Genomic DNA, 22,690 nt, shown 5'->3' on the forward strand with positions numbered 1-22,690 from the left:
GAGGGGTGGTGAGTGCTTCCCAGAGTGTTGGGGGCCCTGCCTGAGCCCAGTGGTGTCAGACCGTGTCCCCACATCCTCGGCTGTCCCCACAGTTCTGGGAGTCGCCCAGCAGACTGCCCCAACGGCTGCCCCCAGCAAACCTGTCATGCTGCAGCACCCAAGCTGCCTCCGAGCTCAGCCAGGGAGGCCCAGGCCCTGGGGTGCGAGATGAGCCTGACGGTCCCACTCCAACTCCATCAGGGGCCTCGGGTCACCCGCTGACAGGGAACAGGAGCCAGGGCTCAAGCGGGAGGAAGTGTCGCGGGACTCCCTCATGTACAGCCATACTTTGTGAGGTCCGAGGAAATTACTGGAAGGTCATCTTCTCTCTTCTGTCTCTCTGAAACCAAACCACAGCTTGTCTGACATGAGTGCTGAGCACACGTGAGTGCTCTCCGGGTCTGAAATTATTAGTCACTGAATCTATCTCCACTCTGGTTCCTTCGCCCCGTGCCGCTCCCCCAGTGATCCCAGGGGTGCAGGGGCCCCAGGGGGCCTTTCCCCGCCGGAGACCTCCTCACGGCATCTGCACAAGCAAGCACACCCCCCTCCCCATCTCATAGAGGCTGCTCCCAGCAGCAAAGGGTGGAGGCGTGTTGATGGAAGAGTTAGTGCATCACCGGCTCCAGGAGGATTAGATCAGATTGTCAGGTGAGGAGATACGCTGCGATTTGACGTGCGCTCGGGAAAATCCCTTCCAGAGCGGGCGTGCTAGATGACCTTCCTGTCCCAGCCCGCTTCGCCGGTAGCTTCTGGCACTGCCCCACACCTGGCTTTACAAAGCCTTGTCCTCTCGACCCAAGACAGAGGCTCCGGGGCCAGCTCCTGAGCGCGAAGGTCCTTGTCTGGGCAGGGACCCCTACTGGCTTGCTGCATAGGATGGGCTGGCAGTGATGAGGCCAGGGCTGAGGCCCTGGGGGAGCCCTGCAGGTGGGCATGTGGGAGCAGGATTTAGGGGTGGCCTCAGAGGGTAAGGCTGGGCAGAACCAGCAAAGGGAAGAGCAGAGAGTCTGAGGCCCTGCTTCAGGGAGTGGCAGGAGCTCCCGGGGAGGGGGTGGGGTAGAGGGGGGCAAGGCTGGAAAAGAAGAGAGTCGCAGAAGCCTAAACACTCACTGCTTGCCTTTAACCTGCAGCGCAGCTCCCCCCTTTGAAGTACCGAGCAGAATCAGAAGGCTCTCCCTTCCGATCGTGACATCTTGGTTTTCTAACCCACATGACCCTGACCCTCGTTTCCCGGTCTTGATTAAACACTGCCCCCAAAGCCCCCCAGTCCTGGTCACGCTCCTAACCCTGACCACCCCACCCATTATTTCCAACCTGGCTGGTGTTCTCCGCCCAGGCAAGCAATGACGTCCCCCCAACCCCAGTCCCCAGGCAAGCAATGATTCCCCCCCAGCCCCGGCGTGTGCAGGTTTGCAGTAGCACATGGGCGAATGTGCCTGCGAAGCCAGTTCTGCCCTAAAGGGGGCGCTGTGGATGGAGGGAGGAACGTAGCTGTGGAGGTTTATGGTTCTGAAACAGGGCTCTGCCACCTGCTAGCTGTGTGACCTGGGGTCCTTAACACTCTCTGGGCCTCAGTTTCTTCATGTGCAAAATAGGGATAATCGTGGTACTGCCTCATGATCTTATCATGAGGATTAAGTGAGATCATGCCAGTGACACTCAGCACCTGTAATGTTGGCTGTCGTCACGGCTGATAAGACAGACGTGCATACGATCGGCAGCATCCGTGCCCAGGCTGTCTCTGGTACAAACAGGAATTCCGGAGAACTCGGCCAGACAGAGAAGAACCCCCTGTAAGTTTGGGGAAGACGGATGAGGCAGAGGGTGGGAATAGGGGAGGTCTAGAGAAGTAAGGTGAGGTTGTTTTACACCAGCCCGGGGATGGGCAGGCCGAATTGGCCAAATGGAAACGAAAACTTCTTGAGCTCCAATAATATGTGAGGTGCTCGCACATCACACAATCTCTCTTAATCCCATTTTAAAGATGAGGCAAGTGAGGCTCAGGAGGGGAACAGAGCGGGGCCCAGATCACCAGCGCCTTCCTCACTTTTGGGCTAGCAAGTGGCATTTGAATTTGCTTCTGGTCCCAGTAAGCTAGGATTTGAATCCTGACCTGTCTGACTCCTGAGTTCACATTCTTCCCACCACACTCCAAGGCCTGAAGCCCTCTGCGTGTGATTGAGACCCGTACTCCTCTAGGTCCGTGGAAATTTCCTGGAGCTCTTGTTAAAATGCAGATTCTTATTTAGTGAGTCTAAGGAAGGGCTGAGGCTCTGCAGGCCTAACAAGGTCTGGGCAATGTTGATGCTTCGGGTCAGGGGACCACCCTTTGAGTAGCAAGGCCTTCCAAGCTCTGCCCTGATGGGATCTTGAGACCCAGGGACTATGCCAACCTGTGGTTCTGTTGAGGAACCCAGAAAGGGCCCCTTTCTCCTTTTGCCTCAGCTTCTCCAGTGGAGCCAGGGCAAGCAGGAAGAGGGCGGCCAAGGAACCAAGCTAACCTTACATTCACTGGGAATCAAAGAGTGGCCTCCCGCCCTGAGACCAGACAGCAGGGTCTCCATGTGCAGGGGTGGGTGGGGGCAGGAATCCACTTGGCCTGGAGCTACCTGAGCCCGGCAGAGGGGTCATTTTCAAATCCCCTCAAAGCTGTCACACAGGTCAGTGAGGGCCCTATGCTTTCCTTCCACGTGTGCCCCGGCCCCTGGCAGCAGGGGGGGCGGGACAGGGGGGGTGGTCTGGCAACAAAGACAGGTGCCACCTTGGCTGTGAGTGAACATCCTCTCTCAGGCAGGGCTTTGGGATGATAGAGTCGCTCGTGTCTAAGGACCACACTTGAAAAGGTCACCGCCTTTGGGCTGATTTTGCATGTGGGTGATTTTTAAGTAGCTGTCACTTGGCTAAGCTGCTGCCTCCATCCACCAAAGGGATTTTCTCTCAACTGGGGGGGGGGGGGTGGGCGGAGAAAAACCCAGTGCAGATGAGTAGCTTATGGTGGCACTCACTGCACAGGCTGGGGGTGGGGAGAGGCAGATCGGGCCGACAGGGCTCCTGAGGGAAAAGGAGGCGGGCGAGAGGGGCCAGGTGATTCAGGTGATTCCTTTTCACCCACTGCTTGTTGGTTTTTAATAAAGAAGTCAAACTCGGTTTGTAGATTTCCCATTAGGGGACAATAAGCTTTTGTAGAGGGAGCCGCTGAATTAGAACTAATAGCGAATGCAGTGCCAGGATCCGGGGAAATATCACCGCTAATAAGTTTCTGCCTCGTGCTCTGTCACTGACATTCTCGACGCCGTCTCGCGCAGCCAAGCAGAAGGCTTCGATCTATCCGTATATGGGGCACCCACGCTTGCACCAGAGGGATGCCCAGGCAGGCTGTTGGGGCACCGGACGTCAGGCGAGTCCTCACGCCATGGGTTCTCTGAGGCGGGGGAGCTGCTGCACAGCCCAGGGCCCGGGGACAGGCGGGGGAAGAGGGGGAGCACCACTCCTTTCTGGGCACCCACAGTCTGGCAGGATGGGACTGTCTTAAGTCCCAAGGGGTGGACAGCAGCTTTGGTGTCTCTCTCTCTCTCTCTCTCTCTCTCTCTCTCTCTCTCTCTCTCTCTCTCTCTCTCCCCCCCTCCCCCCCCTCTCTCTCTCTCTCCCTCTCCCTCCCCCCCCCCCCATTCATTGCTGCTCAGCTAGAAGGGACTCCAGCAAAAGGAGCTTCCCCTCCAAGAGCTCCCAGTTCCTTGGGGAATGAGGCCCTGGGGGGGCAGTGCCGGGAACACTGCGGACTCCCCCGGAGGCCACCGCCCCAGTCCCCCTGCCCCCGCTCCCCGGCTCCCAGGGGAAGGGGAGAAGGCTCTGAGTCAGGTGGGCCAGTGGGGGCTTCCTCCAAGAGGCGAACGGGCAGAAATTCTCACTGATTGATTACAAAAAGCCGTGGGTGAGGACCAGAGTCTTCAAGGTGGGGGGAAGTCGCCCCTAGCTGGGCAAGAGGGAGACAGAGGAGCCAAGAGGGGGCAGAGGCTGTGCCTGTTCAGCCCCTCGGCCCACACCGGCCCTGACCGCTGCCCCGCTGACCTGCTTGCTGGTGAAGGCTGGGCCAGATGAGGGACTGCTCAAGACCTGGACGAGGTGGGCTCTGGGAAGCCGCCTGACCCTGCCTGCCTGCCTGCCACTGCACACTTCTGTATCTTCCGGGCCAGAGTGCTCCTTGCTCCCTTCATTTCTGGGGGCCAGGAGGGTTCTAGAACCTTCCACCGTCATCCTGGCGGAGCTGGGAGGGAAGTTGCAAGCGGGCACCCCCAGCGTGGAGGACGATGAGCTGAGCAGGAGAACAGGAGCAGCTTGGAGCTGCACCAAAACACCAATGGGAGAGCAGGGAACCTGCTGCTTCCTGCTGCCTTCATTCTCCATCTTCCTGGCCCTCACACGTCTCCCCAAGGCCTGTCCTCCGTTCCTGTACTATAGCCCAGCCAGGGGAGCACCTGGCCCCTTCGCGACACCCCACTTGGTTCTGGTCGTGCGTCAAGGCCAAAGCCCCTCAGTGCCAGCCACGCCCAGCCTCCCCTTGGCCGACAGACCAGCCCTGCAGGCCTTCCTGTCCCCTCCAACCTGTCTGTTTTCCTTCCAGGATGAGAACGACAACCCGCCCACCTTCAGCAAGCCTGCCTACTTCGTCTCCGTGGTGGAGAACATCATGGCAGGTACGGGCTCGGGCAGGGGAGGGTGTGAGGGCACGAAGCCAACAGACACCCCCATGACAAGCGAGGGGAGCCTCTGGAGAGGTCCAGTCATCTGCCAGCCAACAGCCATTTACAGAGCACGAGCCCCTACTATGTGCAGGCGCTCCGCTGGGTACTTGGTCCCCACTCTCCCGCAGCTGCGGCCTCGCGGGAATGGTCACCCATCAGTAATCCGACAACCTTGATTAAGTGAGTGTATACAGAGTACTGAATCCCAGTGCTGTGAGGCAGGTCCCAGGCCCAGGGCAGGTTTCAGGGTGGCCTGAAAGGATGCTGTGCGTACGTACGTGAGAACAAGAGTGGGCCGCTCATCTCTCGGCTGCGTCTCTGGTGGCAGGGCCCAGCTTGCAGACCCGGGGCCACCAGCTCCACATTCAGGTTCCGGGGGACCCGCTCCGTCCTTCCTGACAGCTTCACCCTTACACCCAGGGCGGACTGTTCTAGTGGGGAAACCGCCCTATCAGGAATTGCTGTAGCATCCGGAGGTGGCAGGGGTGACCTTCTGTGGCACCATGGAGCCTTCTCTAGGGAGTCTCCGGGTACCTTCCTGGCATCTGATGATTTTTCTGGGTGCGTGCCAGGCTGTGCCCAGCCCACCCTTCCCTGTCCCACTCGGGCATCTCCTAGAGAATAACACTGCTGAAGCTACCCCCGTGCACTCCCCGCTGTCCCCGTGACCTCTGCTTAGGAGAGGACTTCGTCATGGCACTTAGTCCGTTTCCAGCTTGTACTTGGATAAAGGGTGTGTCAGGGCCCGTGTACCTGTCGTCCTGCTCAGGGTGAGACTGAGAGTCGGATTAGAGGCTTTACAATCCCCGGAAGGGGCCAGAATGACCTGCCTATCTCACAGCCGTCTGCCTGGCCCCTTGGACCCCCAGGGACTGTTGACTCACGCACACAATAGTAACGGCAGCCTGTGGCTCAGAGAGAGCTGCCACCGGCCTGCACCCTGCATGGGCCTGCTTCCCCCCCACCCCCATCCTCACCAACGACCCCGCAAGCTGGCTCTCTTTCCAGGTAGACCCATTTCACAGAGGAAGAGGCTGAGGCTCAGACAGTTGCCAGAGGGTCCCCTGGGGTTCCAGCCTGGGCGTCATACACCAAACCTCCTCAGTGGGGCAGTCGGGTGGCAGTGGGGACAGGAGGGGGCTGGAGCCCCAAACCCGACCGATGAGGGTCTGGTGAGCACAGCTGGGAAAGGCGGATCCCCCGACCCCGGATTTCAGGAGATGGAAATGAAGGTGAGGGCCTTCACTAGACAATACAGGGAAAATAAAATCCCTTATAAATTCCCCTTGTGAACGAGATGTAACAAGACTGAAATTGAATACGGTCAATGTGGCATCATGTAACATGGGGCTTCATTTCTTTTTGACTCAAAGCCAAAGCTGGCCAGTCTGAGTGTATTGCACATGGCGAGCGGCCAGAGAGAGGTGGATAGCAGTGGTGGGTCGTGAGCTTCTGGCACAAGCCACCGCCACCGCCGGCTCCGGGACCCCCTTCGTGGAGCCTTGTCCCCACGCAGCCCAGGGAGCTCTGGAGGTCGAGCCTCCCCGCCTCATCCCTGGGTGCCCCAGCAGCAGGCTCCCTGCCTCCTGAAGGCCGGTCACCAGGAGGTCCCGGGTCCCCCTCCCAAGGCCTGGGGCCGCAAACCCGGGGTGAGCGTTCCCCACTTTGTCTCCCGGAAGGGGCCACGGTGCTGTTCCTGAATGCCACGGACCTGGACCGCTCCCGGGAGTACGGTCAGGAGTCCATTATCTACTCCTTGGAGGGCTCCTCCCAGTTTCGGATCAACGCCCGCTCAGGTGAGCACCCCCCGCCTGCCCCGTGGTCCCCGTCACCTTCACCTCAGGCCGGCTCCCCACGCCCAGCCCTGGTCCTGCTCCTGGGCCAAGTTCTCTCTCCCTTTCACAGGAAGCCCTCGTGTGGAGCATGCCAGCTTTGAACGCCTGGTCTTATCCCTGAAATATTAACCTGAGTGTGATTACTGATCCTACACACCCCCCCCCAAAAAAATTGGAACGTGAATGTACCCACTTCAGGGTATCTTTCAATGGTGAAGAGCCCTGTTAGGTTTAAAATGTGTTCCATTTTACCAACAGCTGGCCAACATGCCACCCTTTGGGGGCTCTCTTTCCTCAAGCCTCCATGTCCCCCTCCCTCAGTGGCTGACCTATTTGCTGAACTCTGGCTTCTCCTCTTAACACTGTGTAAGCCTTGGTTTTCCCCCTGCGGGACGAGGATGGTCACGTTAGGGGTGTAGTGTGGGTCACGTGAGTGATTGCAGGGAGCGCTCATAGAGTGGTCCCTGGCATACAGTAAGTGCTGACAGAATCACATCTTCATCATCATCGTCTTTGGTCTTTTCACCCAGAGGCCCCCATCCCCGGCTCCCTGGTCAGCCCACGGAGCCCTCACCTCTCTTCCCCCTTTCCCCATACGCCTCCCTCCAGATCTCTCTCCCTTGAAGCTGGTGGGGGGGGGGGGGGGCAAGGGGGAGGGGGAAAAAAGCAACAATAGACCCCAGATCAGAAGCTGGGAAGGGATATGAGGCCCTTGGACATTCATTCATGTATTCAGGCTTCAGTGGGGACCTGCTGTCCACCAGGTGCCGTGCTGGGTGCTGGGGCACAGGATGGAATCAGACATGACCTGCCCTCCTGGGGTTCCCGGCCCATTTAGTGGACATGCAAGGCCCCCCGCTTCTGAGTCCCCGATTCTGTATTGTAAGGGCACTGCCGATGCCAAGTGGGCCAACCCTGAAATCTCAGTGGCTCAACACAGCAGAGATTCTAACTCACACGGCGGTCCAGCACCACGTCCAGTGGACAGCCTTCCGCATGGCGATTCTGGGACCCGGGCGCCTTCCCCGTTGTGGCTCCAAGGTCACTGCAAAAAGGAAGAGAGCCTGGAGTGCTGTCGAAGGAGATGCCTATGGGCCAGGCCCGGAGGTGACATATGTCACTTCTGCCCACATCCTATTGGCCGGAACCAGGCAACGGCCCCGCCTAGATGAAGGGGGCCTCGGGAAGTGGTTTCTGGCCTGCCAGCCCCTCTCAGGCAGTCGTGCTCCCTTAACACAGCTCCTTCCGCTATGAAGGTGTGTTTTCCTCAGAGCTCCTTGGTCAAATTAGCCAGGCCTGCTCCACAAAGGTGGCCTTAATTGGATCTAATTTCCCAGACAGGGGTAGCCATCTATCACACCGACAAGTTCACGTTTAAAACTTTTCAGAGATTAATTTCTTCCTTGCCCTTTCAATTAATCGACACCACCCCAGCAAGGAGCACGGTGTGGTGGGCAGACCTTTGCCAGTCTTTTGTTTTTGGCCTCAGCACCTTCACTGTCCCGTCCCCATGCTCAGCTCCCCTCTCAGCCCTGCACAAGCCAGACGATCTGCCAGTGTGGCAGGGAGGCAAATGTGAGACATCTGGTCCAGCTCCATCATTTGATGGTAGAATAAGCCAAGCACAGAGAAGTTGAGTAACTTGCCGCGGGTCACACAGCGCAGGCAAGAGGGATTAAAAAAAAAAAAAAAGACTCTGCCTTGGGGGTATTCTCACAGTCTATTGAAAGGAAATAAGCCTTTTCTGAGTGCGGAGATCTTGACCTGTAGTTACGTAATCCTCACAACAGCTTTGATCCGAAGGCATACTAATACCCATTTTACAGATGAGAAAACTGAGGCCCACTTTTCCAAGGCTGAACGTGTAGAAAGGGCCGTTAATCAGAATTCAGATGTGGGCCTCACTGTCCTCAAGGCATCGCTCTTTTCCGTAGCCCATGTGCGCTGGTAAATGGCCTGCCTACCATGACGCCCTGAGGCTGGCCCACCTCACAGCTACTCCTGAGAGCCAAGTTCAAGCATCTCCTCCATTCTGTGTTCAGTGCCATCCAATCAGTAGCTTACAGTGGCCCTGGTGGGAGCATTACAACTTGAAAATCAGCAAATGCCTTTTTGTTCTTGTTTTAGGGAGGCGGTTGTCAAACACCAGCACGCCGCGTGACCCGGCGTGACCTCCACGTTTTAGTTATACCAGAATACAAAGAAAAGCCAAAAACGGGCTGATAAATGATCCATTTTTTGAAAAATTTGTTTAACATTTATTTTTGAGAGACAGCAAGCACAAGTGGGGGAGGGGCAAGGGAGAGAGGGAGACAGAGGATCCAAAGCAGACTCTGCTATGAGCAAAGAGCCTGATGCAGGGCTCGAACTCACAAACTGTGAGCTCACGGCCTGAGCCGAAATCAAGAGTCGCATGCTTAACCGACTGAGCCACCCAGGTGCCCCGATGGTCAATTATAATTGCTTGTATTTCATGAAATAACTCGTTTATACACTGGGGGGGAAAAACACCTCAAGGCAATATAATCACGTTACAAGGTAATTAAGGAAATTCTTTTATAACTGTTCTCAATACACTGTAAGTTACTTGTCCAGTAATGAGTCACCAGGGTGAACATGTGTGAAACACATACATTTCAGTGCTGTCCTGTAAGAAACAGCGCCAGGCACTGTTCTAAGCCTTCTGTGATGTCAACCGAATTAATCCCTCAACAGCCCTATTACTTTTCCCTTCTGACCAGATAAGGAAACTGAGGCACATAGGATTTAGGTAGCAAGTCTCAAGTGATAGAGCTACTAAGATAATGTCAAAAATCTTGAGAGGTCTTTTGTGACCTGTCGTATTCTCCATCCCCTAAGGCCATTATCAGCCTAGATTTTCCCACATTAAAAAATGACTTTCCGATCAGAAAGGTGTTGCCACCTCTGGCTTCTGGTTGCCAAGGCATAGGTGCTATCCCCTGTCCCTTCACGAGCGTCACCTCACACCCCAGCACATGCACACACGTGCAAACACATGCTGTCAGCTTGTGCAAACGGCTTCACCCCCTCTCTCCCTCCTTCCCTGCTCCCTCCTTGGCCCGCCCAAACCCTCTCTCCTGCAGGGGAAATTACCACCACCTCCCTGCTTGACCGTGAGACCAAGTCTGAATACATCCTCATCGTACGAGCGGTGGACGGGGGCGTGGGCCACAACCAGAAAACCGGCATCGCCACCGTGAGTGCCCGCCCCCTGCTGTGACCCCTGCTCCCCAGCCCATCTTTAGGGTGCACCTGTGTCCTGATGCAGTGTGAGGCACGTGGGAGCGGGGTGAGGGTGGCAGTTACCAACTCACTGTCAGCCAGGGTCAGCCCTGGGGCCGCTGCAGCCGCAGGAAATAAAGGCATTCCCACCTGGGACGTGGTGGCACATGGGAGAAGCAAACATCCCCCAAAGACCAGTGGGGCAAGAAGCAGAAAGCGTGTGCTCCATAGGCCCTTCCCTAGGGGCTCCTACACGGGGCACGTATTCCTGCCAGGAAGAGTGGCCCAGAACAGGAGGCAGGGCCCCCAACCCTCACCACCCCTCACCTTGGTGCTGAGAGATGATGCCTAGATTTCCCTACCATGAGTAAGCGGGACCCATAAAGGCCTAGATTCCCCATCCAAGGCCTGGTCATCCCACCGAAGTGCCTCAGATATAGGAAGCTAGAGAAGGGACATCCGAGGGTCCTGACCGGGCTCTGGGCTGCACGAGAGATGGGGGGCAGTGAGAAGCAGGAGGATGCACTGACCACTCACTCTAGCCACCTCCCTTCCATGACCCTCCCCTTGCTTTCTCCGGCTGCCCCTCAGGAGCCCTCCCCGACCTCTCCGCACGGCCCTCACCCTACCCACCGCAGCTGCCCCCCATCCTTGCCCAGCCAGAGGGGCTGGTGTCAGTATTTCTTGGCCAGAGACTTGGCAGAAAAATCCTCAGTGCCCCGTTCGGTCGTGGGAGGCCCCTGCTAATAGGATTCTGAGCCCTATAAATAATTTACGTGGGTGGCAGGGGAGCAGGGAAATTGCTTGGCTGGTAGCTGAGACTGACGGAATCTCAGGGGATTCTACTAGGTCCCCCCACCCTGTCAGTCACCTTCCGCCAAGACAGGGGTGGGTGAGAGAAGGCCCAGGTTACAGGAAGTATTTCAGGGGTCGCTTCCTTCATTCCTCTGCTTCCTGATGGGATAACACCTAAGCTGTCTCCTGAAGGGACCTGGCTCCCTCCTTGAAAGCCCAGGCCTGCCCCGAAGCCCCCAAAGTGGGTGGAACCAGTGGAATTAATGCCGAGATGCCCCGCAGGCACCTGAGTATGTCCCCCTCGTGGGCACTGCCCTTGCACAGCCCAGCCAGGTGCCTCCCCCCAACCCCCCGTGGCTTCGCAGGTGAACATCACCCTCCTGGACATCAACGACAACCACCCCACCTGGAAGGACGCCCCCTACTACATCAATCTGGTGGAGATGACCCCTCCAGATTCTGACGTGACCACGGTAAGTGGTGGTAGGACAGCTGAGCCTCCAGGCTGCCCTCCTGAAGGTGTCCGCCATTCCCTCGTGAGCCCCGTGGGCCGGTCCACATGGGACTGATAGATGTCATGTCTCCCTCTGAGCCAGCCCACGGAGCAGACTTCCAGAAGCTCTCTTGCATGGTGGAAGGTAGTCAGAGTTTGGCGGAAAGCCCTCACCTGGGTCTCAGAGACAGTGGGCTTTGGGCTTTGTCAAAGGGAGCAATGGCAGCCCAGGGACAGTGACAAGGCAACTAGGGCTGGTTCAGCTAGTGACCACACTTGGCAGAGACCCCGGGACTCAGTTCGGGCCACAAGGAGTGCCCCACCCTCCCCAGGTGCCTTACAGGCGTCCTCCTTAAGTCCTACAGCATAGATTCTGCCCCCCACCTTTCCCTCACTGCTTCTGTCATTGCAGCGGGAGCCTGGTCAGCTCCCCCCACAGGTGGGCCCCAGGGCTTTCCCAGTGGGGCGTTTGAAGTTCGCCCAGGGATTTTCTGGCCCGGAATATTCCAGGTTTGCCCAGGCCCCTGGGCGTGCTGCGTGCAGGGATATGACTCAGAGTGGGGAGCAGGGGAGACATGGCCAAAGCCTCAGGAGTCCGGAAGGGAGCCAGCCTCCTGGGGAAGATGAGGAAAGTCAGGGTTGCATACCCCACTTGGTCTGCTCTGGAGTTCACGTTTGTGAGGCTGTCTCTTCCCCTCACCCTTGTGCCCCATTTGGCCTCATTTGAGGTGGCTTATCTCCAGTGTCCAGCCCCATGGCCACTCCGCCAGCTGTGACGAACATGAACCTGATAGTCCATGATAACCCCACATACTGAGTGTCTGCGACATGCCAGGCTTTGCCCGAAGGCTTCTCATGATTTCTCTCTCATCCTCATGATGGGGCAGGTAGACTCATTGCTCCCATCACACTGTGGAGGAAACCGAGACTTGGAGTTTGAGGGGTTTGCCCGGGGTCCCAGAGCTAGTAAGAGGTTGTATCAGGACTTGAACCCAGGTCTGTCTGATTTGGAAACTACCTGGTCCAGCCCTACATCCCTGCTGGCTCAGGGAGCCCTGGCTGGTGGGCCAGGTCCTGAGAAACTGGAGAGTGTGTGTGGGGTGGGAGAAGAAGGGCACGTTTCATATCCAGCTCTCCAGGAAGGCTGCCCAACCCCCTTTGAGGCTTAGCCTCCCCACCCCCGCCCCTCATCAGCCGTAGCCAGTAGGACTGGTCTAGACTGGTAAGGCTGTCAGCCTCGAAGGGAGGCTCCTGTCCTCCTTTCCATGTGTTCAAGATCTGAATGGCTCTCAACTGGTGGGTGGATCCCCCTCCCAGACATTCCAGTAGGGTCTGCGTCAGGAATCTGGGATCTAGTTTTTCAAAGCCCCAGTGGGAGAACTCCTTGGAGCCCAGGGCCAGGTTTGGGAACCACTACCTTGGGCCCTTTCCTGGCTGTCTCAAGTGCTCTAGACCTTGTGGGCACTCTCTGCTGCCATCTCGTGGGCACTTGGGCTCTAGCCCAAGACCACTCCAGCCCGGGACCCCAAGAGAGCCTACCTCGGAACACCTGCCTGATCAACCCTTACCTTTGCTTTATGTTTCTGAGAAAATCTTCCCAGAGGGCATTGAGAGGCAAGTGAGACAGGTGTCCCTGGGAGAAAGTGGCTGCCTGGGACACTAGCCAGAGGTGCCATGTTTGAAGAGTCCACCTGCCAGACAGAGAGAAGGTTTGCTGGACTGGGACTGCACTTGGCCTTGGGCATTTCCCAGATCTGGTCCCCAGTGGCGCTCTCCGGGTCTCCAGCCTTCCTTGCAGCCTTTGGACTGTGAGCAGGTGTGGACAGTGGGCCAGGGGCCTGCTGCCCAGGGTCTTCTCACTCCCCGGGAACCTCGGCAGACCTTCAGTGAGCACCTGCCATGTCCCAGGCCCTGTGCCCGTCAACCTTAGAAGCACAGAAAGTGACGATATTCCCCTCTGTTTTCAGGGAGGTTTATGTCACTTTTCTGCTTAAACCCACCACTGGTTCCCATCTCGCCCTGTGTAAAAGCCAGAGTTCTTAGCAGACGGACTTGCCCCACCTTTATCTCTGGGGAGTCGGACATGTGAACCCACCCCTCAGGACAGGCTTGGCATGGCCGTTCCTCCCACAGGGTGGGGACTCCAGTGTTTCCGGGCCCCCTGCTAGTGTTTGAGATGCCCCCCCCCGCCCCTACAGTGTCATGACTCAGAAGTTGAAAGAGAAAAGGGCAAAGTCAAAATTAAAACTTATTATATCAAACGTCTAGCCAAATATATAATGACAACTTCAGCCATCACGAGATTCAGCATCTGAAAAAATTTCATTGCACTTAAGGACAAATTGTCAGTTAGATTTTTTTTCTGTAATTCTTGAGAATTTTCAGAATTCTCTGGAATTCCCAGGTATGTGTGATCGTTTCCAGGAAATCAGGAATCAGGAAGCCCATACATTAGTCAAAGGTGTCATAGCAAAGTAGTTTCAAAAGGAATAGTCATGAAATTCTGCTAAATCTTGTGGTGTCTAGGCATTTACATGTGGGTACACTGTAATGCTGTGGGGGGGGGGCTCCCTGAGGCCTTCTAAGGCCACACAGTGGCCCTGGGTAAGGTGGGGGCTGTGGCTGAGATATGAGAAAGGGAGCTGGGGGTGGGGAGGGGGACAGCTGACCCAGGACAAGTGACATCAGGGAGGAGGCCATGTTTGCATAGGGGCTGCCCATCTGACACATGTCCTCCCACCCGTCCCCAATCCGCTAAACTCTTCCTCCCCTCAGGGCTTTCCACCCCCTGCTCCCCCCCTGCAGAGCGTTCCTCTCCCTCTACCCCTCACCCCTGCTTTTCCCACAGCTGCCTCATTCTCCTCCACAGCTTAAAATGCCACTTCCTCAGAGAGGCCCTCCCTGATCACCCTGCCTAAGGTAGCTTTCTACATTGTTTCTTCCAGAGCTGATCCCACGTCTGTGTTCATTTATTTATTAGGTTGCTTGCTTATTCAGAGACACTATAGGGATTAAGAGAGCAGCCTTTGCTCCCAAAATGTCTACGGTCTAATCCCAGCCACATCCCTTATCAGCTGTGTGACCTTAGGCAAATCACCTTACCTTTCTGTGCTCCAATGGTCTTATCTAGAAAATGGGACAGTGAGAGCCCCCACGAATAGAGTTGTGGTTTGTATTTAATGAGCCACGGGGTGAGTAACAGAGAAATGATAGCTGTCGTCACCATGCCTCCTCCTCTGGGTTCATACCTGTCTCGTTTGCTGTTGAACCCCAGTGCCTCACACGGTGCCAGGTGCATTGTAGGAATTCAAAAACTAGGGCGCCTGGGTAGCTCAGTCGGTGAAGTGTCTGACTTCGGCTCAGGTCATGATCTCACAGTTCGTGGGTTCAAGCCCCACATCAGGCTCTGTGCTGACAGCTCAGAGCCTGGAGCCTGCTTTGGATTCTGTGTCTCCCTCTCTCTCTGCCCCTCCCCTGTTTGCACTGTCTGTCTGTCTGTCTGTCTCTCTCTCTCAAAAGTAAAATAAACATTTAAAAAAAATTTTTTTTAATTAAAAAGAATTCACAAATGGTCAAATGCTAGTTGTTGAGGGTCTTTCCGACTTTGTTCCCCGCTTCACCTGGCCCCCCAGTCCTCCCAGGTCAGGTTGGGTCTTCCTTGTCAGAGGGAGATGAGGGTGTGTGGCCCAGAACTCTCCCAAAGGCCACTGACTTTCCAGAGCTGCATGTGGACAAGCGTGTGCCTGTATCCTGGTGTACCGGGGGTGGTCTGGGCTTGCGCACCTGTGCGCTCCCAGGGCATGCACCTGCGTCAGGGCGAGCCCGCGCATGGCCCCTCTCGGTTTGCGAGTGAGATTTGGGCCCAGCCTCCCTCCTAGCTCCTGCAGGCTCCTTCAAGGACCTGGCTGATGGGCATTGATTTAGAGCCTTTCAAAGCCCTCCAGCAAAATAAGAGGGGAGAGGGAGAGAATTATTCCCCGTCAGGCCGGGAGAAAAATGACAGTGTGAAATGGGAAATGAAGAGGGAAAGTGGTGAGACTTTACACAATGACCAGGAGGGAGCCTGCGGGAGGGGTGACAGCCAGCAGCCCTCCCCTGTGTCCCCAACCCTGCCCGAAGACCAGGGAGTGGCCCTCGAGGCCAGAAGTCTGGGCCCACCTCTGGCTCTCCGGTCAGAGAGAGAAGACGAGAAGCCCCCATCCCCATCCCAGATAAAATTGATCTCTACATATTCAGCAACTAGCTGCTAGCCCGGAGCAGATCGTTGAACTGCTCTGTACCTCAGTTTCCCCATCCAGAAAAACGGTGATAAGAACCTCCCCCTCCTCCTCTAGAAAGAAGCGCTGTAGAAATGCGAGGCTTGCTGGTCCCCTCTGTCCGTCAGTGGGATGATTTTGCCTGGCTGAAGCCACACCTGGAGTGCCTGAGAGCCCTGCCTCGCCTCCTGTTGTCAACACAGGGGTGATTGGGTCCCCTTTATCGAGGCTGGGGAAACTGAGGTGATGTGCCCCATAGCACAGCGAGGGCCCCTCAGGCCCGGGAGGCCGGGGGCCTCCCCCGATCCCTGCCCCCGGGTGCAGCCAGGCCAGGAGGGGATCCAGTGTGCTTCTCTGAAACAGAAGGAAGGTCCGCAGGGCTCAGGGTTCAGCGCCAGCACTGGCCTCTCTCCCTGGCCACTCCTGGGCCCAGGGGCAAGATGGGGGCCTGTGGCCAGGGCAGCCCATCTGTCTGTTCTGGTCTGGTGGCCCCAGAGACGCCTCCGGCTGGGGATTAAGCCAGAAGAGGGACAGATTCTGCCGCCAAAGCACAAAAGGCCCCACATCAAGTAAGGTGAAGGAGCTGACGAGGCTAGGCTGTCATCGCCAAGTGTCTTGGAGTTAGGAATGACATCGTCCTGATGCAGCCCTGGGGACTGCGGTCCCCATCCCCCCACCCCATTGATCTTGTCCACCTCGGTACCACAGTGAGCTCTGCAGCAAGGGCAGGGGTGGGCTGAGGGGCAGGGACCACTGCTGTCCTGGGACCCTAGGAGGCGTCCAGGGTGGGAGCTGGGTCAGTCCCAGGGCTGGTGCTGTGTGACCTTGAGTCTTGCCCGTGCCTCTCTGAGTTCTGCTTTCCCCTTGGCGGGGGTGGGTAGACACTAAAGAAGTTTCCCAAAAAGCAGGAGATTGGCAGGCACGGGGGCAGGGAGGAAATGGCTTGTGGGGTTTGTGCCCTCCTAACCCAGGGCACTCAGGTCGATCCCTTCTTGGGGTGAGGCTTACAAGTGGGGAGCCAAGTGTGGGGGGCTGGAGAGGTAAAGGGGCCTCTGTCCCGAGGCCCTCCCCCTTTTCAGGCAGGGAGACTCAGCCCACTCTCTCTTCCAGCCTCCCCCTCCCCCAGCCCCACAGCAGCCCCACCTGCTGGGACCCACCCTCTAAACAGGACTCCCTTCCCCTGCCCTGTCATTCCTGGGGTCACAGAAGCCTGATTCTCTTCAAATTGCTGGTTAACTGTCCATCTCTTGATTTCAGCTCAGGTCATGATCTCACAGTTTGTGCCCGTGTTGGGCTCTGTGCTGATAGTGTGGACCCTGCTTGGATTGTCTCTCTCCCTCACTCTCTGCCCTTCCCCACGCACACTTGTGTTCGTTCTCTCTCTCTCTCTCTCTCAAACATTTAAAAAAATAATAAAAGTCCATGGGAATGCAAGCTGGTGCAGCCACTCTAGAAAACAGTATGGAGGTTCCTCAGAAAACTAAAAATAGAACTACCCTACAACCCAGCAATTGCACTACTAGGCATTTATCCACGGGATGCAGGTGTGCTGTTTCGAAGGGACACACGCACCCCCATGTTTATAGCAGCACTATCTACAATATCCAGAGTATGGAAAGAGCCCAAATGTCCATCGATGGATGAATGGATACGGAAGATGTGGTATATATAGACAATGGAGTGTTACTCGGCAATCAAAAAGAATGAAATCTTGCCATTTGCAACTACGTGGATGAAACTGGAGGGTATTATGCTAAGTGAAATTAGTCAAAGAAAGACAAAAATCTTATGACTTCACTCATCTGAGGACTTTAAGAGACAAAACAGATGAACATAAGGGAAGGGAAACAAAAATCATATAAAAACAGGGAGGGGGACAAAACAGAAGAGACTCATAAATAGGGAGAACAAACTGAGGGTCACTGGAGGGGGTGTGGGAGGGGGGATGGGCTAAACGGGTGAGGGGCATTAAGGAATCTACTCCTGAAATCATTGTTGCACTATATGCTAGCTAATTTGGATGTAAATTTTAAAGAATGAATGAATGAATGAATGAATGAATGAATGAATGAATAAAAGTCCAAAAGAAGGAAGAGAAGGTTCAATGAGGAGGATCCAGTTCCCAAAATCCAGGGTTTCAGAAGCTTCTGAGAAGTTCTCAACCTCCCAAAGAATTCCTAGTCCCCAAAGAATTCCATGACCAAGTCCTGCCGGGCACCCCCTGCTCCCCCAAAAGCCCATGAACGTGTCGCCCCACGTGTCTGGGAAGGAACGACGCCAGGATGTGCTGGCGGTGTTGCCCGCTGGCTACTGGCCCAGGCTGTTGCTTCTACGAATCAGAAGGTTGGGGCTTACGTGGGGAAGGGGACTGGCCTCAGGGCAAAACCAAGTGCATGCCGGCTGCTGATCCATCTTGTGAACCTCCTGCCTGCCATCCCCCCCATCAAAAGCCCTGCCAGAGCTGGAGGGAGGAGCAGGGGGGGTGGGGGGGGGACGCAGGAGGGAGGGACCCGCGTGTCAGCTCAGACCACCCAGGAAAGGCAGCCTGGGGCCCGGAGACCGGGGCTAGGCTCCACGGAGGGTCCGTCTCTTCCTGAGCAGGTGGTGGCCTTGGACCCGGACCTGGGAGAGAACGGCACCCTGGTGTATAGGATTCAGCCGCCCAACAAGTTCTACGCCCTCAACAGCAGCACGGGCAAGATCCGCACCACCCACGTCATGCTGGATCGGGAGAACCCCGACCCCCACGAGGCGGAGCTGATGCGCAAGATTATCATCTCTGTCACTGACTGTATGTGTCCCTTGCAGCCCCACGCCACTTGGCTGTGGCCTCTGACGCTCAGGGCCCCGGGGACCTCTCCCCTGACTCGTTTCGCACCCCTCTTTCCCTCTCCCCCTCACCCCCCAGGCGGCAGGCCCCCTCTGCGAGCCACCAGCAGTGCCACGGTGTTTGTGAACCTCTTGGACCTCAATGACAATGACCCCACTTTTCAGAACCTGCCTTTCGTGGCCGAGGTGCTGGAAGGCACCCCGGCGGGGGTCTCTGTCTACCAGGTGAGTTTCCCTTTCCCGGCCTGAGCTCCTGGTCTGCCTCCCTCACCTCGTCTCACCCAGCCAACAAGCGGGCACAGGGTGCCCTGGGTGTCTAGCTTTGCAGTGGGAGAGGGGGGCAGGGGATGCCAGCCGAGACCACCAGACGGGACGGTCTGTGCCTGGCTTGGAGAGCCAATGCTCTGAGAGATGTGATGGAAGGCTTCCTGGAGGAGGAGGGGCTTGAGCTGGGTCTCGAAGGACAGGTGGATGTGGAGCGGTGGAGGGAAGGTACCAAGGGAGCTGACAGAATTCTGGGCCTGAGTATGGAGGTCATACTCCGAGCTTGTGGCTGGGTCTAGAACACAAAGAAGGTTGGTGGGTGTAGCCCAGGCACCCTGCCTCCGTGGGCAGGCCACTCTCCCGCGTTCTCCCGTAAGCCCCAGAGCATCTCCACACAGAGTAGGGGGTGCTCTCCCCACTTTGCAGGGGCCGAAAGAGACTTGCTTGTGTCCCTGCGGCCAGGAAGAGGTACAGCCTGATCTTGAACCCGGCCCCTCTGCCTCCTGCTCCATCACCCTCTGGGAGGCGGCCCTGAAGATGCTCGTTCAGGGAGAATGACGCCCTTTTAGGAACGGGGGAAGGCCCTCATGGTGAAGAACATAGGCTTTGGAGTACAACCAACATGAGAATAGACCCCAGCTCCTCCGCGGGTGTGCTGTGTGGCATGGAACAAACAACCTCACTGGGCCTCCGTTTTCCCACCTGTGCAATGGGGATCATAATAGCACCTGCCTGGCTGTGCTACAGGGCTTCAGGCAGACACACATGGAAAGCAACCTGCACTTGGGCTGCGGGAGACCCACAATAGTTGACGGGCTCATCATGATGGGTCCTATGGGGGTTTATGCCTGAGACCCAGCGGGGTCCAGTGGCAGAGGCTTAGCCTGACCCCACTCGAAGAACGCAGGATTGTTTGTCGGGATATGCCACAGCACGTAACTCTGGTGATGCCTTGCAGGCCTGCTGTGCCTCAGTTTCTTCATCTGCGGAAGGGGATTGATAGCCTTCTTTGGGGATCCCCGGGAGCAAGCTCTGCAGCAGGACATTCTCCCAAACGCCCAGCAGGGGGCGCTGTGATCCAGGGAGAGCAGCCAGTCCCTGAGGAGGAGGAGCCCCCAGATAGGAGGCGGGAGGAGGGCCAAACGAGGCCCGTTCTCCTCCGGGGGCTCACAGCAAAGAGAGCACAGCTTCTGAGTTCACAGAGGAGCTGACTCAGGCATGAAAGGACGGTTGAAGGAGCTCGAGTGTTTAGCTTGGGAACTGTATCCTCAGATACAGAAAGGTTTCTGACTGGAGCTATGCGTTCCCCAGCCTCCTCTACAACCTGGACCGAAAGTGATATCTGCTGGCTGGGTGGAGAACTTTCTCCAGGAATTAGAGCTCTATGCAGATAAGTCAGAAGTAGTGAGCCCCCCCATCCTGGGAAGCATTCAAGTTGAGTCTGGACACCCTCTTGTCCAGCTTGTTGGATGTGAATTAGACCAGGTGACCTTGATGTCGTCTCTCCATCTTGAGGGTCTTGGCTTCATCATCCAAAGCTTTTATTTTTAACCACGTTTCCTCAAAGGTCCCCGATCCTCTTCTGTAAAACTCTGAGTATATCAGGGTCTTGAGTCAGGAAAACTCTCGTCAGGACTAGAGGTGCAAGTGGGAACGGTGTAGGGATTGGGGAGGAGGCTTGCCTACGCATGGCCCCACATGACTTTTTCCAAACAGTAAATCATCAAGGGAGTTTTAAAAACTGCCCCCTTCTGTCATCTTGATGTCGTCCAACGAAGCAGGGGGGAGAGCGCCGGCGATTTTGGGTAGTCGAGGAACCCATGGTGGAAGGGCTCCTGGAGGCGTAACTGTTGCTTCCAGCTGGCAGTCCGGAAGCCTCCTGTGACACAATGGCGCCCGGAGGCCCCGAGCCATCCAGGGCCCATCTGGGGGGCTTGCAAGGAGGGAGAGCAGGGTTTTGAAGAGGATGGCTGTGGTGACCCGGACTCTTACTCTAAAAAGTGCCTTCCCCACCCCACCCCTGGCCCCGCTCAGTGTGCCTGGATGCCTTTAGTTGAGCCACGCTGCCCTCTTAGCATCTGGGAAGGCGCGCTGGGAGCAGTGGCGTGGCCCGAGGCTCTGGGAGAGGCAGGTGTGTCTGCACGGGTCGGCGGGAAGGAGGGGGCACTTCTCAGGAGGGACGTCCTCATGTCCCCACCCCTCACGCGGCCCCCGCTTCCCCGCAGGTGGTGGCCATCGACCTGGACGAGGGCCTGAACGGGCTGGTGTCCTACCGCATACAGGTGGGCATGCCCCGCATGGACTTCCTCATCAACAGCAGCAGCGGCGTGGTGGTCACCACTGCTGAGCTGGACCGCGAGCGCATTGCCGAGTACCAGCTGCGCGTCGTGGCCAGCGACGCAGGCACACCCACCAAGAGCTCCACTGGCACGCTTACCGTCCGAGGTGAGGGCAGGGCTGCCTCCTACTGTGTGCCGAGCACGTTGGGCCCTGGGGCAGTGCCAGGCAGGGTGGGGAGCCCGCGAACACCACTGCTGTCCCTGTCCGTGCGGGCACAGGATGCCTTGCTAGTGGGTGCCCTCCTCGACCGTGCCACTCAACACAGAGTCTTCCCCATCGCCACCAAGTCAAACGCTCCAGCGGGGTCTTCTCTCTCCCCACCCCGGGGCCACTGTACCCCCAGGGGTCTGGACCCACTGCCAGGGTTCCCTACCCCTCCCAGCCTCTTGGAACCCAGCAAAGAGCAGAGAGGCGCTGCACAGGGTTGGGGCCCTCGGGGTCAGCAGCAGGGAGGGGAATCTGCAGAGCCCTGCACCCCCTGTCTGGGCAGGGCCAAGGCCAGTTAGCATTTCTCCTCCATTCTGATCATATCTTTAATTCTTGGGGCAAAACAGGGACATTGACACGCGCTGTGGCCAAAGGGCCCGAAGTAACCATGGGAAACTAAGTACAGAGCGTGACGGGCAAGATGTGGCCTGTTTTCTTGCACAGGCCTGCTCCCAGCCGGGCTCCTGCCTGCCTCCGGGGCATTGGTGCAGGCGGGGGCTGGGTCTGTACAAACACCCGCCTTGGTCCCAACCCGAGACGCGACTACGCAGTCTCTCATCTGCTGGTCCCACGCTTGCCCGGTGGGTTCCCAGTGCCAGTTTGGGGACCCACTTCTGTGCCAGCGATTGACAGGGAGGGCGTGCTCAGTTCTCTCAGGGTTGGCCCCAGAGGACTTTTCTCTAGGGCTCAGCAGAAGCCGTGTCCTCGACCCGGCCCGTCGTTTCTCCTGGTGCCGTGACAAAGAGTGAGCCAAAGCAGGGGGATGGGATTGTTTCACAGGGAAGCTCGTCCCAAGCCCCATCAGCTGAGAAAACAAATCTTTCGGGGAAATTAGACTTCTCTGGGAGGGGGCATCCTCAAAGCCAGCTGTTTTCCTGGGACCCCCGTTGCAAACTAGGGGCAGGCATCCCCAAGACCCCCACCCTGCCCCTCTCTTGCTCTCTGACTTCAGACAAGTGACTCCGCTGCTCTGAGCTCTTGTCCCCTCCTCTATCTGGCGTGTCTAATAATGGCTGCCTCACGCGGGTGTTTCGAGGGGGCTCATGGGGTGCTGTACGGGAAGCACTTAGCACAGGCCTGGCACGTGGCAAGAGCTGAGATGTCGCCGTCCTCGCCACCATCATAACTGTTGTGGTTGTAAGGCACAGACTAGGGAGAGGCCCTGCGGTTTTCTCTCCTGCCTTGGGCAACAGCAGCGGCAACAAACCGCCAGGGAAACAGGACCGTGGGAGGCTGAGGAGCTCTGGTCAGCTTGGCCCTGACCCTAGCAGGCACGAGGGGCCTCGGCCCGTGACCGAGAGGTGTAGACCCCCGCTGCCTTTGGAGCTGGGTTATCTGGAGCAGAAGCCAGGCCTAGCCCTGGGTGCTGACTCTGTCCACAGTGCTGGACGTGAACGACGAGACGCCCACCTTCTTCCCGGCGATGTACAACGTCTCTGTGTCCGAAGATGTGCCACGGGAGTTCCGGGTGGCCTGGCTGAACTGCACTGACAATGACGTGGGCCTCAATGCCGAGCTCAGCTATTTCATCACAGGTGCAACCAGCCTGGGTGGGGCCGGAGAGGGGGAAAGGGGCCCGAGTCAGCCATCAGCCATCAGGCTTTAGCCCCTGCATGAGCCCCCTTGGGATTTTTTCCCAAGGGC

The 22,690-nt window shown here is 57.2% G+C and overlaps 1 protein-coding gene across 1 annotated transcript in view; it reads left to right on the top strand.

Moving 5' to 3' along the window:
* The window catches only part of CDH23 (cadherin related 23), a 413,989-nt gene that overhangs the window by 290,729 nt on the left and 100,570 nt on the right, over positions 1–22,690 (top strand). The window contains 8 exon segments of the mRNA XM_053888562.1: positions 4,664–4,736; positions 6,464–6,580; positions 9,724–9,836; positions 11,023–11,130; positions 18,008–18,197; positions 18,315–18,460; positions 20,725–20,944; positions 22,429–22,581. Coding sequence (XP_053744537.1) covers positions 4,664–4,736; positions 6,464–6,580; positions 9,724–9,836; positions 11,023–11,130; positions 18,008–18,197; positions 18,315–18,460; positions 20,725–20,944; positions 22,429–22,581 — 1,120 coding nt within the window.

The sequence above is a fragment of the Panthera pardus genome, unplaced genomic scaffold, assembly GCF_024362965.1.
Source record: "Panthera pardus isolate Hobbes unplaced genomic scaffold, ASM2436296v1 HiC_scaffold_22, whole genome shotgun sequence".
Classification (NCBI taxonomy): domain Eukaryota; kingdom Metazoa; phylum Chordata; class Mammalia; order Carnivora; family Felidae; genus Panthera; species Panthera pardus.